The sequence below is a fragment of the Phalacrocorax aristotelis genome, chromosome 3, assembly GCF_949628215.1.
Source record: "Phalacrocorax aristotelis chromosome 3, bGulAri2.1, whole genome shotgun sequence".
Classification (NCBI taxonomy): domain Eukaryota; kingdom Metazoa; phylum Chordata; class Aves; order Suliformes; family Phalacrocoracidae; genus Phalacrocorax; species Phalacrocorax aristotelis.
This window is the reverse complement of record NC_134278.1, coordinates 92,015,731-92,029,452: the sequence shown is the minus strand read 5'-3', so window position 1 is coordinate 92,029,452 and position 13,722 is coordinate 92,015,731. Positions and strand designations below refer to the sequence as shown.

Below are 13,722 nucleotides of genomic sequence, written 5' to 3'. Positions count from 1 at the left end.
GCCCTGTGTCAGCAACAGGGAAAGAATTATGACATGTGCCTCCTTACTTCATCAGTGTGGTTAAAAGGACAGACGCGGATTGCTATTAAAGCTTATTCACAGACTTTCTTCTTATCTCCAATCCACCATCAGATACTTTAGAGGTGTGTACTAGGAGCAGATTTGCTTGCCATACTGCTGTTCAGTCTGGACAGACTGTCGTCATCGATTCTACTCCAGCCAGAACACTTGCGCAGAAGATACACACAAAAGTGCATATTGTTGCTTTCTAAAAGGTATTTTAAAATTTCACATTTCTCAATGACTTCTTTAATGTCTAAAAATTGCTGTCAAATCAGTTGGTCTGTGCAAGATTTTAAGCAGCATGACAAGCATACTAAATATTTTTTAAAACTTTTCTCCATGACAAAGGCCATTCAGATTAAGCCTTACTGTCTTTACTTTCTCAAGTACTTCTCTTTTAAGCAGAACTTGTAAGACAAAACTTAGTTAAAAATTCTATTTTTCGAGGCAGAGGTGATCTAGTCCCCCCGCCCCTTCCCATTCTGTTACAACTTCACAGGACCCTGGATACACAGGGAACCTGTCTCAGGCACAGGATTTGCTGTCCTCACTCATCTGCCACAAGACAGCCCATGAATTCAGGGATAATAGCATCCGCACAGCAGAAGATGCAGGAGGTATTCACTGAAGTTCTGAGCTGCACCTAATAACCACATGGACCCTCCTCCTCCCACACACCTTGCCCTCCAGCAGACATTAACTTTTCTTCTTCATTAAAGTACTGTTGTCTTCTACTGCCTATTTACCTTGCACGCTTTTCTGAGAGGAATCCCACTGTAAATACATACAGTAAGCGTACAAAAATGGAACCTGAGAAGTGCTGTTAACTGAACTGAGAATTTTCACACTTAGATGTATTCACAGGAGGACACCTTTTTTTCAGTTGTACTACCTATGCAACAAGTATACAGCGTGAGACTTTTTTTCCCCCTTAATGTAGGAAGTAGAAGAATTTCTGCTAGAAATACAAATTTACCAATACAAGTAAGCAATTGAATTGCTCCCCTACGTTCACAACATTAGCCTTCATAAGAAAGGAGCAGCACGCACCACTGCTGTGTAGCGATGCCCCTGCTGTTAACCACTGTAGTGTTGTAAAGGGGCAAGGTAGCACAGGGGCTGCAAGTGACAAAGTGACAAGAAATCCACTTTTGTGTTCAGCTGTAACTTGTGCTCTACCAGAGCGTACTCTACCAGGAGTACGTTGAGAGTCGTGGGTCACCTTTAACAAGTAATTTTCTTCTGCACGCGTCAATATTATCTCCCATGGAAAAATGTGAAACATTTATAAATACCTTTATGGAAAGGCAAAAGCAGACATTCTCGATCAGGCAGGAAGCAAAGGGTTCTTTAAAACTGTTTAATTACATGTTTTGGGTAAGCATAGACAATACAGGAGATTTACCACACTCTTAGGTATTTCCATTCTTTTCTCTAGGCTTGAACTATTCATTAAGGATGTCTTTCAGTCAACATCCTTGCTCAATCACTTTTGCTGCAAAGAAGGGTGCTGGAATAGGACTATTGCAGGAAACTTCATTCCATCAAGGCATGATTTTCTGTGGGCTTTTTTTCTCCTTTAATAACCACCTACTAGTCGTTGAAGATATTCGGAGAGAACCCTGCCTTCCAAGATGCCCTGAAGAATGTACTGAAACCAAACGGTTGGAGTCCTAGAAATGCTGAAGCCCTAGAAATACTTCAATCAATACCAATATGTATGTTGTAGAGCTGAAATTCTCTTTTTCATTGGCACTGTGCCACTGATGCCTGGCTTGTGTCCGGACACTTCTACATCAGTTTTGTTTTCTTCTTCTTTCATTAGCCTTTGGGCTTCTTCCCCCATTTTCTTTCGTTGCTGCGCTGCTTCTCTTCTTTTTTTTTTTCCCTTTCTGCTACCTGTTGTTGTCTGCAATTAAAGAAAATGTGAACTGCTAAAGAACACGAGTCCAATTTTCAGCATACTTTAAGTTCCTGTCAGAAATGGGTTATAATTAAGAATTTGCCCAAATATTTTGCAATCTAAAAGCCACTCAGTTCTCAAGGATTCAGTGTGTCAGGGAGAACGTAGGACAGTTGTAAGGCCCAGAGCTATTTAGACAAATCTAATGCTTCAAGTAACAATACTAGCTGTCTTTTTCAAAATCAGACCAAAACAATTTGACTTGCCTAGGACATTGGCTTGTGTCCCTCCTTCCCCTCAGCAGAGGCATCAGAAGCTATCCTCTTTGTAATGCAAGTACTACAAACATTTTCTTCATGATCAGATGAGATGACAACTTCTAATGTTCCTTTTCATGTATTCAGCATCTGTGTTGTATTCTATTGCTCAGTACAGATAGAAACAATAGCCTTTAAGGAAAAAAAAATTAAAGCCTACAGTTGTGTATCCTTTTAGCATTATTTCTTATCACTGCTATAAAACCCCAGACATCATTACCTGCTAGCTCAGAGAATCTGTCGACAGAAACAGGTTTCTAATTTCAACAAATACATGGCTGACTAGAGCAAAGGAAAAAAGTAACCCCCAAATCCACTTGTTTTATTCCCCACTTCAGCTAGAACACATCACTGAGTGGCGCCGGGGCAACAACTGGATCCATACTCCAAGTGGCACGTTGCAGCTCTCTCCTCGATTGCATAAGTAGTAACAGAATGATGTTAGGAGGTCGCTGCCGCTTTGCATTCAGTTTATTAGATTAGAAAAATCTGTCAAGCTGCTTGCAAGAGGACTTAAAAATAAAAATGAAGCTTCATTAGTTTGAAAAGGTGAAATTTAACACAGATTCGGTAAGAATAAAGATGTGCTTATTAAAAGAGAATCAAGAATTCTCATTGACAAGGCCGTAAGGAGTTAACTTTCAACATGCCTAAACTACCTGTGCGCATCCACATAAGTGTGTAAAATGCACAGAATTAAAAGCTGTCATCATTGGATGCAGCCGTGTCTGGTAGATGCCAACTATGGACAAACTGGGCACACAAAACTTAGAAGTATTTGAGGTACAAAGGCTTCATATTATCTTTGGACTGGGCAGGACAGGAGAGGGACTGCACTTATTCAGTACCTTCACGGTTTCCCTTCATTGATTATTAATGGCCAGAAGTTTCCCTATGCTCTGTTAAGCTGCTCTGCTGTCTGTCATGGAAGAATGAAATTAGTAATTTGCATCAGGATCTACCTCCCAAGTTAACGGAATTCCCAACGGTGTTTTTGAGGTGATGTCCCACTGTTGTACATTCCACCAGAAGGCCAGGTAGGTGACAGTGCTGTCAGTCTAGCATATGCAGAGTAATAATCTTTGCCACTTTACAGTAGCAGATTTTTGTATGTTCCCTGCACCTCTGAACCGATGCAGAAAGGAAGACAGTATATGCGCACTAGCCTGCATGTAAAGGCAGCGGTATTCCAAAAAGCCACATGAGGCGTTAAGCAGTGCTGCTATTCATTTGCAATTCTGAAGCGAGGACAGTCACAGCAGATCATGTTTCTGCCCCACCCTATAAACTGCACAACACACAACTCCTCTGCACAGAGAGGTGGTTTCCATGCACTCCGCTGGCTGAGTAATTTTATTGGACTCCAGTAGCATCCAAATGAGAGGAGACCTTCACATTACCTCAGACAGAGGAACTGAAGTCACTGAAAAATAAATACAAGCAATAAATACAACCACAAAGTGATTACCTTTTCACTGCTCTTTTACTTGGTCATTATTCCAAACATTGATCTCTATTCCAAACTTCCTATGCGTATTCAACATAAAGCTACGACCTTTCAGGCTCAGAAAAGGTTTCGTTTCTCAATAAAGAGGCACCTATGATGAACTACAGCCACATGTGACTCATTCTTTCTGGGTTCCAAAGCAAGAATTTGAGCGGAGTTTGGATGGAATGATGCAAGCTGTTTAAACCAGGGAAGTATTCATTCCTGATGTCAGCCTTGCTTTGCATTCCTAACACAATTTATGCCCGGAAAAACCCAACTCATTGGTTAACAGAACACTAATTATAATCACTGTTAGCACACTGTTAGCAGACCTTCTTATTCCAGCGTGTTTTTACTTACTGTAGACCTACTGAATAACTGTAAGAAGAACGACTTCATACTATTCTTTTACTTCAACACGATTATAAATGCACAAAAAACATTTTCACACACGAGACATTTTATACAGTGCTGCTTATTCAGCCAAAGAGCATTTAGCTTGACTGTTCCTGTTGGGAAAAAAAATAAATTCGCTGGCATTTAGAAAGTCTAAAGGTGCAGATAGGTATCTACAATTTGCAGAAGCAACCAAGTTCTAACTAAATTCAATTAACTGAAAATCCAGTTTAAAGTAAAATCCATTTTATCGTCCACTATGTTGATCACTGCCTGGAAAATTTGGGTGCATCTCAGCCCAGAATCTGCTGGGGAGTGGGGAAGAAAGAGACTACAGGAACTTTGCAGGCACTAGTAGCCTACTGCTCAGCACTGTCTTCCAGAATGCTTTGGTTTCCAGGAAGCCATATTGGGCTTATTTCAACTGCTACACATAAATACCAAGCCACCAGAGAAAAGGTCACAGGATATAGTCTTCCCTGTTACTTAACGGAACACAGCCCTCCATTTCTACACAAAAATGATTCCAGTCTAAGACACTTCCAGATATTAACTGAGCACCAATAGGTACCCAGACACAGGCAGCTAAGGGAGATCCTTACTTTTTCTGCACATGGATTTCATTCTCAATAAGCACTGCTGGAGTACAGTCAGCATTAACACTCCGGAGGGTTTGGGGAGACTTTGTCCCCCATTTAGCTGTCTGAAATCTTCAGATCATTTTGTAGACCAAGAGGCAGTCTTCTAGCATTAAGAGACTACAGATCAGTTCCTTACTACAGTCTCCTGAGAACAGAGGCAGGCCTGCCAAGTACTATGCCGAAATGTTAAATGTCAGAAGTTAATTACACCACAGATATATACTGCAAGAGAAACTGTAAACCCAGAAGGTATTGCCTATCAACCTTGCTAAAAAAATCATCTGAGACTTTGTATGGAGTACTTGATTACTGTACTTGTAACAAGTAAGCGTAATACCTTACAAAAAGAATTACACAAAAGAACAAGACAGATCTATGTACATATACTACATCAAGTGTCCTAAACAACTCCACAGCTCAAGAGAAAAAAGCAAAGACAGAGCACTAAAATATTAATAATTTTTAGATTTCAAAACAAATCCAAAATGGAAATCACGAGTGGGCTTTTCAAAGGTTTACAATCTTAGCCCCTTCAGTATGAAATTGTCCTTAAAAATTAACACAGCACTACTACTCTTCAGCAAGAAAAACCCCAACAATTCTCTCCTCCTTTTTTAACCGTAACATGCAATTTTGAGGTTTCAGACAATTTTACATGTCAACAACATTTAAGTCAGAACATTTCCAAGCACTTCACCTGCATTATGCAATGTTTGTTCTTCCTAAAGATTTACAAATCTAAGAGACATTTTACTGAAGCTGATTTAAAATACCCCCAAAAAACCAAGAAGATGCACGCTTCCAGGGTTTCGCAGTGATGAACTGTCAACAGGTTTCAGTCCCGGTCATTTATTTGTTGGAGCCCTAGCAGGTGAGTGACCACTTTGTTGCTGGGCTCTGGCAAGGTTGCCACTTACATGGCAAAGCAAGCAGAGAGGCCCAGCGTTGGTGTGGTTGTGAAAGGGCTACCAAGGGATTGATGTCATGGAAAAAGCCAAATGGCTTGGGAAATCTCTTTATTTTATGTCATTTTTCTTACCTTGGCATATCCAATCTCCCTCTGAGATGATAGAATTGGTTCATCCTGCAATGCAGCTGCCCTTCACTTGGGACGCATGTCCGTCTGTGAGAGGTTTCTCAGCCCTGCTCTTTGCCAGTAGCTGTCATGTCCTGTCTTGCCCTGTCCACCAGCTGCCCTTGTGGCAGCTGCTGTGGACAGCTCATGTGGGTGGCGGACAAGCTGATTTACTGTGCAAATAAAGGGGATGAGAGGTTGCCTGTCTGGATGTGTACAGGTCTTCCCTACTGCCCTCAGGTATAAGGCAGTGCCACCCACCACCAGCCAGGGACTTGCCCTGCACGCTCAGCTTGTGTACAGACAGCTGTGCTCAAAATGCCTCAGGGCTCCTCACATCTCCTGAAAACCTCCCATGTGGCTCCCATCAGCCACCAAGTAGCCCCTGGTCACAGGGTTTGGCCACACCCGTGCCATTCACAGCTTTCTTCATCTGCCAACAGGAAGGAGTGAAGGCAGGAGGAAGAGCAGGAAGAAGGGGAGGGACAGAAGGAAGGAAAAGAGGGAGGGAAGAAGGTTGCATTTGGCAGCTACCTCCAGCAGCTAGAGCCAGAGCAGCTGACAGTCACCGTGGGAGAGGCTCACAATGTCCTCAGCAACTTCCACCACTTCTTTGCCCAGCGGCCTGGCTGTTCTGACAACTTTTCCAGATGTGCTCTTCATTCCTGAAATTGTGAGTTCTGGCTTCTTCCTGGGGAGGGCAGATCCTGTTTGCAGGGCATCCAGCACACTTCATGCTGCAGGTGCCTGAGGGATGAGACCTCATACAAAGCATGTGGTTCAGGACCCGTGCCAGGTCTCTGAGCCATAGGGGTCTGAGGGCAGCCCCTGGTGCCTAGATCACTCTCAGAGAAAAGCACAAGCCCTGAGCTGGGAGCTCTGAAGCTCTCCTTTAGTCTGCAGGGGATTTTTGTGGTGTATCTGTAAACATTTTGTAATCTCCTGCCTAACAAAATGGAAGGGGTTGCTGGTAGGTTTAAACTAGGTTGCCAATTTGAGCCGATTAATTAATTGGAAGATGATTTTAGCAGCTGAAACAGGCAGAAGATAAACGGTTTGCTTAAAGCAGGGGCTAAAGGCAAGCTGAAGTAATTGTTCACAGCAGCAAAGACTCAAGGCTGCTGAAGCCGTTCTGCTCAGCTGCAATGTTCCCGAGCTGAAGACACAGAGCGCTGGACCTGGGTGTGTGGGCAACAGTGGGTGAGCAAAGAGTGAACAAACACCTTATAACTTCTTCCCATATTGTAGTTTCCTTAAGCAGGAGAAGATCATAATCTTAATAGGTTTGGCACAGGTGATTAAAAGCAGTTGCTGCGAGCACTGACTAGAAGATGGAAAGTTTCAACTAAAGTCTTTTTCCTGTGTCTTCTGCCCATGAAGCCTGCTCTTCTCACAACAGTTTGAGAGGCTTGTTCCAAAGCCTGAGTACTTTCATCCAGCACTGAGGGGCTTGGCTGAGGGTTGTAGAATGGCACTCAGATCACTTAATGCTAAAACTTCAACTTTGCCCTTTGTGACCAAATCCTTCCTTGCCACCCAAGTCAGTCCACACTCCTGGGATTTACAGCACTTACTTCATTCTCCTAGCTGTCGAGCAAAGAAGAATTGGAGTAAAGCAGGCGTTACTGATGTATAAGGAGAAGTTTGCCTCAGCTCCTCCAAATACGCTCTGGGGACTTGGTCTCTGCCCAGGGCCTGAGAGCATGGTCTAGGTTTCCTGCAGCTGCATGAAGGTGGGTACAAAGTCCCTGTGGAGGTTCTGGTGGGGCAGACACTTGCCAGCCACCTCTACCACTGGGTTACGGTGGTCCTGGTGCTGAACATGCTGTTGGCATCAGCATATTACGGTAGTGGCTGTGCCTTGAACTGTTTGTAATCCCTTTCTCCAGGGGATTTGGCAAGGCAGCTTGCTTAATGAGACGAAAATAAGCACCCTATCCTCTGGTTTGGGTAAGATCTGGAAATGTGCATCCTAAAGGCTAAGGAACCACCTGGGAAAGAAGAATGTTGCATAACTGGATTTCTCCATCTCTGGAGGCGTTATGACTCTAGGTCGTCCAGCTGTATTATCTCTGTGTACAAAAGGGGCAGCTGCCTCATATCACAGCATTCAGAAGGACAAAGAGTTTCTCAGTCCGTAGCGGAATCCAAGGTTGCCTTCAGTGGACTAATATGGTAACCACGAAAGTATTTGTCATTTCAAATGCTAAGACAGATGCGAAAAAGCCAGAAGGTCCTGCCCGCAGCTCATACGATTGCCACATCGGGGTGTGCTGATTAAGAGCTACCATTTTTATTCTGTGAGGCTGGGTTTCATTCTTGTAATCTATTTCATTTGAAGAGTCTTCTGCATATCTGGATAGCCAGGCCTAGGTGGAAAAGCTGAAATGAGCTGAAAGCAGATATGTTTGCTTTGTAAAGGCTATTTAAAAGACTTTTTTTCCTCAGACTGTTGTCCCCAACCTGCTGTGTGTTTATTGGAAGCCTCTTGACCCTTTCCTCATTTTTATGACTCTTCTGAACCAAAGCCAGTAATCAAACCACGCAAACATACTTGTCTGAGTGAGAAATCGCATCCTGCAGAAAGGAGAGTTGGGGAGTGGTAAGAAATGAGAAGTGATACTTCTTCCCCCAACCTCTTATCTCACCCCACTTGTGTTGGATTTTAATGGAGCAGCGGTGAGGTTTTCTCCAGGACCTTTAGCTGCAACGCACTCATGGTGTCATTGCACGATTTATTACAGGGACTGGATTAGTTTTCAAGTGTCAGTCTTTGGTTGTTATTAGAGGCAGCAAAACAGCAGCACTTTGGACAACCTATTTGCACTCAGATATTTGCAAGGTCTCAACCGCATCCTTGATTTAATGTATCAATTTGTGTAATGTAACCAATGAACTTTCCTACAAATGTGGGTGACACAAATGATGTAACATTTTCTGAGTATTGTAAATCAGAAACGTTTTTCTCCACTTGCAAAAAGCCTCCAAGGAAATGGAAATGCCGTGATCTGTATGAGTTGGCACTTGGATGGTGGCAAAGGCTGGCCTGGGATACACTGGCGATCAGAATGCTCTTAGAGTCAGTGAGGCTGTCTTACCTCTGGAGATTTGCCTGCGAGCCCAAGACCAGCCAGTGATGAGGGATAGGTCCCCACAGCAGCACCAGTCTCCACGCAGTGTGCGTTCAGCCGAGAAACTCCTCATCATAGGATGCTGCATAGACTAAACTTTGCACAGGTTCAAGAAACAACTGGGCTGATTTGAGGCAGAGAAAAGCTGCTGAGTGTGTTGTAGTGCAAAGACACCGTTTGCAGCTCAACACTCTGCAGCATTGGACATTGTGCTCTCATCCTCTGGTGTAGGAATCTGCTGGTGGAGAAAAGGTAGAGCCTAGATGTAGCTGTCCTTGTGTTCCCCATCCCACCAAAAAACCCAAGGCAAACTCCCAAGCCTGGGTGAGAAGAATGGGGTCCCACCTGCGACTGGAGCAGCAGCTGGTGCATTGTGCAGCTCTGGTGTAGCCAGCGAAGGAAGACCCAAATAGCTGGAGCAGCAATACAAGTCCTCCTTCCCAGGAGAAGCTGGGAGCCCCAACCTTATTTCCCCTACCAGAGAGTAAAACTGGCGGTATTGCCTCTCTTCAGCTTGTTCTCTCTCCTTTCAGGGTAACATTTTCACGTGGCCTTCATTAAGGCCATGTCTGTGCTGTTTGTGCAGCTGAGCTGCCTTTGACAGCACTCCTTTCAGGTATCTGCCACACTGGGTGTGAAGCAAACATGCCCTACTGGGATAAGCTTCCCTGTTCATCGACACCAGCCTTCAGAAATGTCTGAACCAGCCTCCTGAGCACACTGATGTGGGGAGGGCATGAATGGCAGTGACACCAGGAGGCAGGGCCACAGGCAGGCTTTTTTTGGGTCAAGATCAGAGGCAGGTGCTCCCAGCTAAATACCCAGTTTCAAGTGGAGGCTGGGAAGAACTCAGAGGTATCCCTGCGCTATTGCCATGTGCAGTGCTAGCGCCAGAGGTGTGCGTGGCCTTTGGCTCTGCCCTGGATAAGCCGATTTACCCCATGCTTGCTTTCTCTCCCACTTTCACTTGCAGATCTTTGGGGGCCTTGTCTGGATCCTGGTGGCATCCTCGAAGGTCCAGTTACCCATGCTGCAAGGCTGGGTGATGTTTGTCTCTGTGTTCTGCTTTGTCATGTCCATCACCCTCCTGTGCCTCTACATCTGCGGTGCACATGGGGGCAGTAGCTCCTGGGTCACCTTGGTAAGTGGATGGGACAAACCTCAGGGCCTCTCCCCTCCCTGGTACCACTGGTATACAATGGTCTCCTTTGCTGCTACTGCACACCAAATTGCCGGCTGGGGCTTGCTTGTGTGGGTTCCTTTTTTCCCCCCTTTGCAGTGTGCTCCCTCCTGGGAATGACTGTGTCATCCTTGGTTCTTAGGCTGTCATCTGCCAGGAGACAGCATCTCTGTTCTACCTCAGTATGGCCGTGTTGGAAGCCTACTCCACCTATATCAGCTTTGGTCCTGCCAACGCCGTGATGATGACCGTCTACCAGGAGAATGTTGCTGCTGTGGTGAGTGCCTGGCAAGCAGGGGAAGGAGAGGGCAAAGCAACGCAGCAGGAGAGGGCAAAGCAATGCAGGAGGGCTGATGTGCAGGAGGTGGCAGCACCTAATGGTTTTTAAAACGGCTGAAGGCTCAAAAAAGCATGTATTTTTGTTCTTAAAAACTAGGATCACAGAAACATCTCCTGTGTCTAGTTTAAACGAGTTGAAGATGTTGTTGTGTCAGCTTGAGGGTTTCTAATGTTATTTTTAACTCTTTCAGAGGGAAATGAGCACGCACATGTCGCCCTCCGTGAGCGAGGACGCCGTGCCCAGGCTGAAGCCCGCGCTAACCTCGAAGCTTGCATCCCGGAGTTGAGCACAGAGAGGCGTCACCCTGTGAAGGCTTGGTGTGTTGTAGCAGCTGGTGCTGTGAGGTCTGGCGGCTGGCAGCAGGGGGGAAGCGGCTGCTGGGGGGTTCCCTCATTTGCATAGCCCAGCCCCCTCCGCGTGCATCGGAACGCCTGGGTCCCCCCTGTGGCAGTTTTTGACCGGTCCCTGCCAGTTGGGTCAACGGACCCAGCGCAGGCGGCGGATCCCGCTGGGGCTCCTCTGCCTGGGGTAAATCCCTTGGTATTTGTGATTCAGAAGAGGTGAAAACCGAATCTACGGGTCTCCTTAGACAACCTTCAGGAGCTGTGGGCTGCAGATGGGGGGGCGCCCCCCTTGTCTGCTCCAGTGACTGGTCCCATCGCTGGTCAGAAGTGGAACAGCTTGAACAGGTGAATCTGCCATTTCTCTCCTGGCCGTTGTGGGAGCTGTTTCGGGGGTGAGGGAGTACCTTGAACTCACTGGTTATATTGACGAACTCTTGGTTGCCTAAATATGGGACCGAGGCTGGCTCAGACATGGGTGTCTACATTAGAGACATCCATGCTTAGTCAGATGAATCCCACCCCAATCTCCTGTGTTCCTCATCAGGTCTATGACAGCTCTGCTGTTAGCCTTTACTGAAGCCAAGTACGGTTTCTGTCTCTTTTCTTTTTCTTTTTTTTTTTTTTTGTTTTGTTTTGTTTTGTTTAACAGAAAGGAAACCCAGTCTTAGACATTCATTTGCGGAAGAAAGTTTGTGTTTGAAGATCACGCTTGGATCTTCAAGTAAGTCTAATTAGATGCCTCTTCCTCTCCTGTTCATCCCTCATAGGCTTGGGCACTGTCCGTTTGTCCTGTTTCTGAGGACCGCTGCCCAAGGCACCTAGCATTGCACATGGACAGCCTGTATCTCCCGTTGCACCGTGAATTTTGTTAGCAGGAGTGAAGAATTTTTAGGGTATAAGCTAACTGAATTGCACTGAAGTGAAAAAAGCGCTGTATAACTTCCAAGAGATAAGAACGGAATATAATTGGAAGAGAAATATTTTCAGCAAAAGATGCTGAAAAAGCATCTTTGAAAAATTATGAGCATAGCGCTATGGTTTTTTATTTAGGATTTTTATATGTTTTAGATTTGGAGTTTGAATTTCAACAAATTGAGTTGAATTGGTGTGGATAACACATTCAAAGGGCCACGTATTTCTTTCAAAGAAGAATAAACAAAGTAGCACCTACAAAGACTGTTTTGGCTTTCAAGTGTTTTGTATTTTTGAACCCAAATCTGCAAGTTCCTGTTAAATTAAAGTGTTCTAGAAAAATGTCACAGATTGTATGATCCACCCTTTCTAAAAAATTATTGTTGATGTTGCTTAGTAGGGACGTGTTTGGGCTGAGGCCCCTCAAGACATATATCTCCTTTTGTTCAGAAGGATACCGGGCTGCAGCAGGCACCCAGACATCACAGAGATAATAGAGGATCCCGAAAAGAAGTCAGCAAGTTACAAAGGAGGAATGGGCAAGTAAAAGGCGAAAGCCTGAATCCCATCTGTCCTAAGCAATGATCTGCTCAGCTCTGGGCTGGTGGCACAGGCCACCTACAATTCAGGGTCTCAGGCACAAATCTTGCGCACTTAGGTGCTTATCTCCTTCCTGACAAAGGAAAAGAACATTAAAAGGAGATGCCTGTTACTTAGTTCAGTAAAGGGAAAAGAAACTTCTCCTTAGGTCTGTTTGCCTCTTTTGGAGGCTGGACTTGAGCACAAAGGAGACGAGTGCCCTAGTAGCAGGCCGCTGAGCAGGCTGAGGGGATGCAGGGAGTCTGCTCCCAGGGAAGCTCTTCCACTTTGTATAATCTAGTTACTCTTGTATTGGGGGTTTGAAGCCAAGTACCCAGCAGGCACACCATAACTCTCCTCTCTCTCTCTCTCTCTCTCTCTGGCCCATTAATTGTCCTGATACCACTCCAGATCTCCTGAAAGTGGGACGCCAACTGTTAAAGGGAGATTCTCGCCTCAGGACGCCTGCAACCTCAAGCTCAGCCTCGCGCGTGGTCCGTGAGAAAGCCACGGCTCCAACTGCAAATCTGAGTAAGTAGAGGATGCAGATATGGGACTTTTGCAGGGAGCACCTCAGCCGCTGGGCTGTTGGACAAGGTGAGACCTGTGCCAGCCAATTCACCTTTTAGTGCCAAATGCCTTTTGATAGAGATGCAGGTCTCCTGGGGACTGTGGGGACATGCTCCTCCTCCATCTGGAAAAGATGGCTGAGCTCCTGGCGTAAGAAGGGCACTGAGGTTTAGAGGTCAGAGTTGAGGCAGGTATGGAAGATGGCAAGAGCTGTGATCTTTAGTAAAAAAAAAAAAAAAGTCTTTTTTATATTTAAGAAGCCTTTTTCTCTCTTCTGCTCATTCGTTATGGAATATGAGTCAAATAAGAGAAACCGATGTTACACACACTTCACGCTCTTAAGTATTTGTTTTAAAATATGTGTGAGGTCAAGCTGGAGCAGGCTTTGCAATTTGTGTATCTACTGCAGCAAATGTTCTGCTCTTTCTGGCTGTTTTCCGTGGTTTTCAGCCCGCTTCACCTGTATGGAAGGAAATACTGTGCCTATGGAAAGGCCATTATAAATCTTCTCTTAGGAGATTTTTTTTTTTCTTGGTGCTCTGCTTGTAATTTACAATCTGTATTATTTATGCCAATGTTGAAAATAGTTTTCTGATGCCCTGGTTAAAATATTCTGAACATCCTCCAGCTACATTCTACTATGAGCACTTCCACCAAACATCCGTTTTATTTAAAGTAATTTTTCATGACATAACATGCATCATAGCCAGAATCCTGTGTTGCTGTTAAAGTGTTTTCTTTACAGTTTTCCAGCTGTATTCCTCCTCCCCATGATAGAGTGT

General features: G+C 44.9%; 2 protein-coding genes across 2 annotated transcripts in view; both read left to right on the top strand.

Annotated features, from left to right (window-relative positions):
- LOC142055655 (syntabulin-like) overlaps positions 1–4,916 on the top strand; it is a 55,449-nt gene extending 50,533 nt beyond the window's left edge. The window contains exon 7 of the mRNA XM_075089772.1: positions 4,885–4,916. Within this exon, the coding sequence (XP_074945873.1) occupies positions 4,885–4,916 (32 nt within the window). The remainder of the gene's footprint in view (positions 1–4,884) is intronic.
- Positions 4,917–6,470: 1,554 nt separating this feature from the next.
- Positions 6,471–13,521, top strand: LOC142055654 (myelin and lymphocyte protein-like). The gene is made up of 4 exons (XM_075089771.1): positions 6,471–6,557; positions 9,989–10,156; positions 10,338–10,472; positions 13,459–13,521. The coding sequence occupies exons 1-4, from the start codon at positions 6,471–6,473 to the stop codon at positions 13,519–13,521; spliced, it is 453 nt and encodes a 150-aa protein (XP_074945872.1).
- Positions 13,522–13,722: the final 201 nt, after the last annotated feature.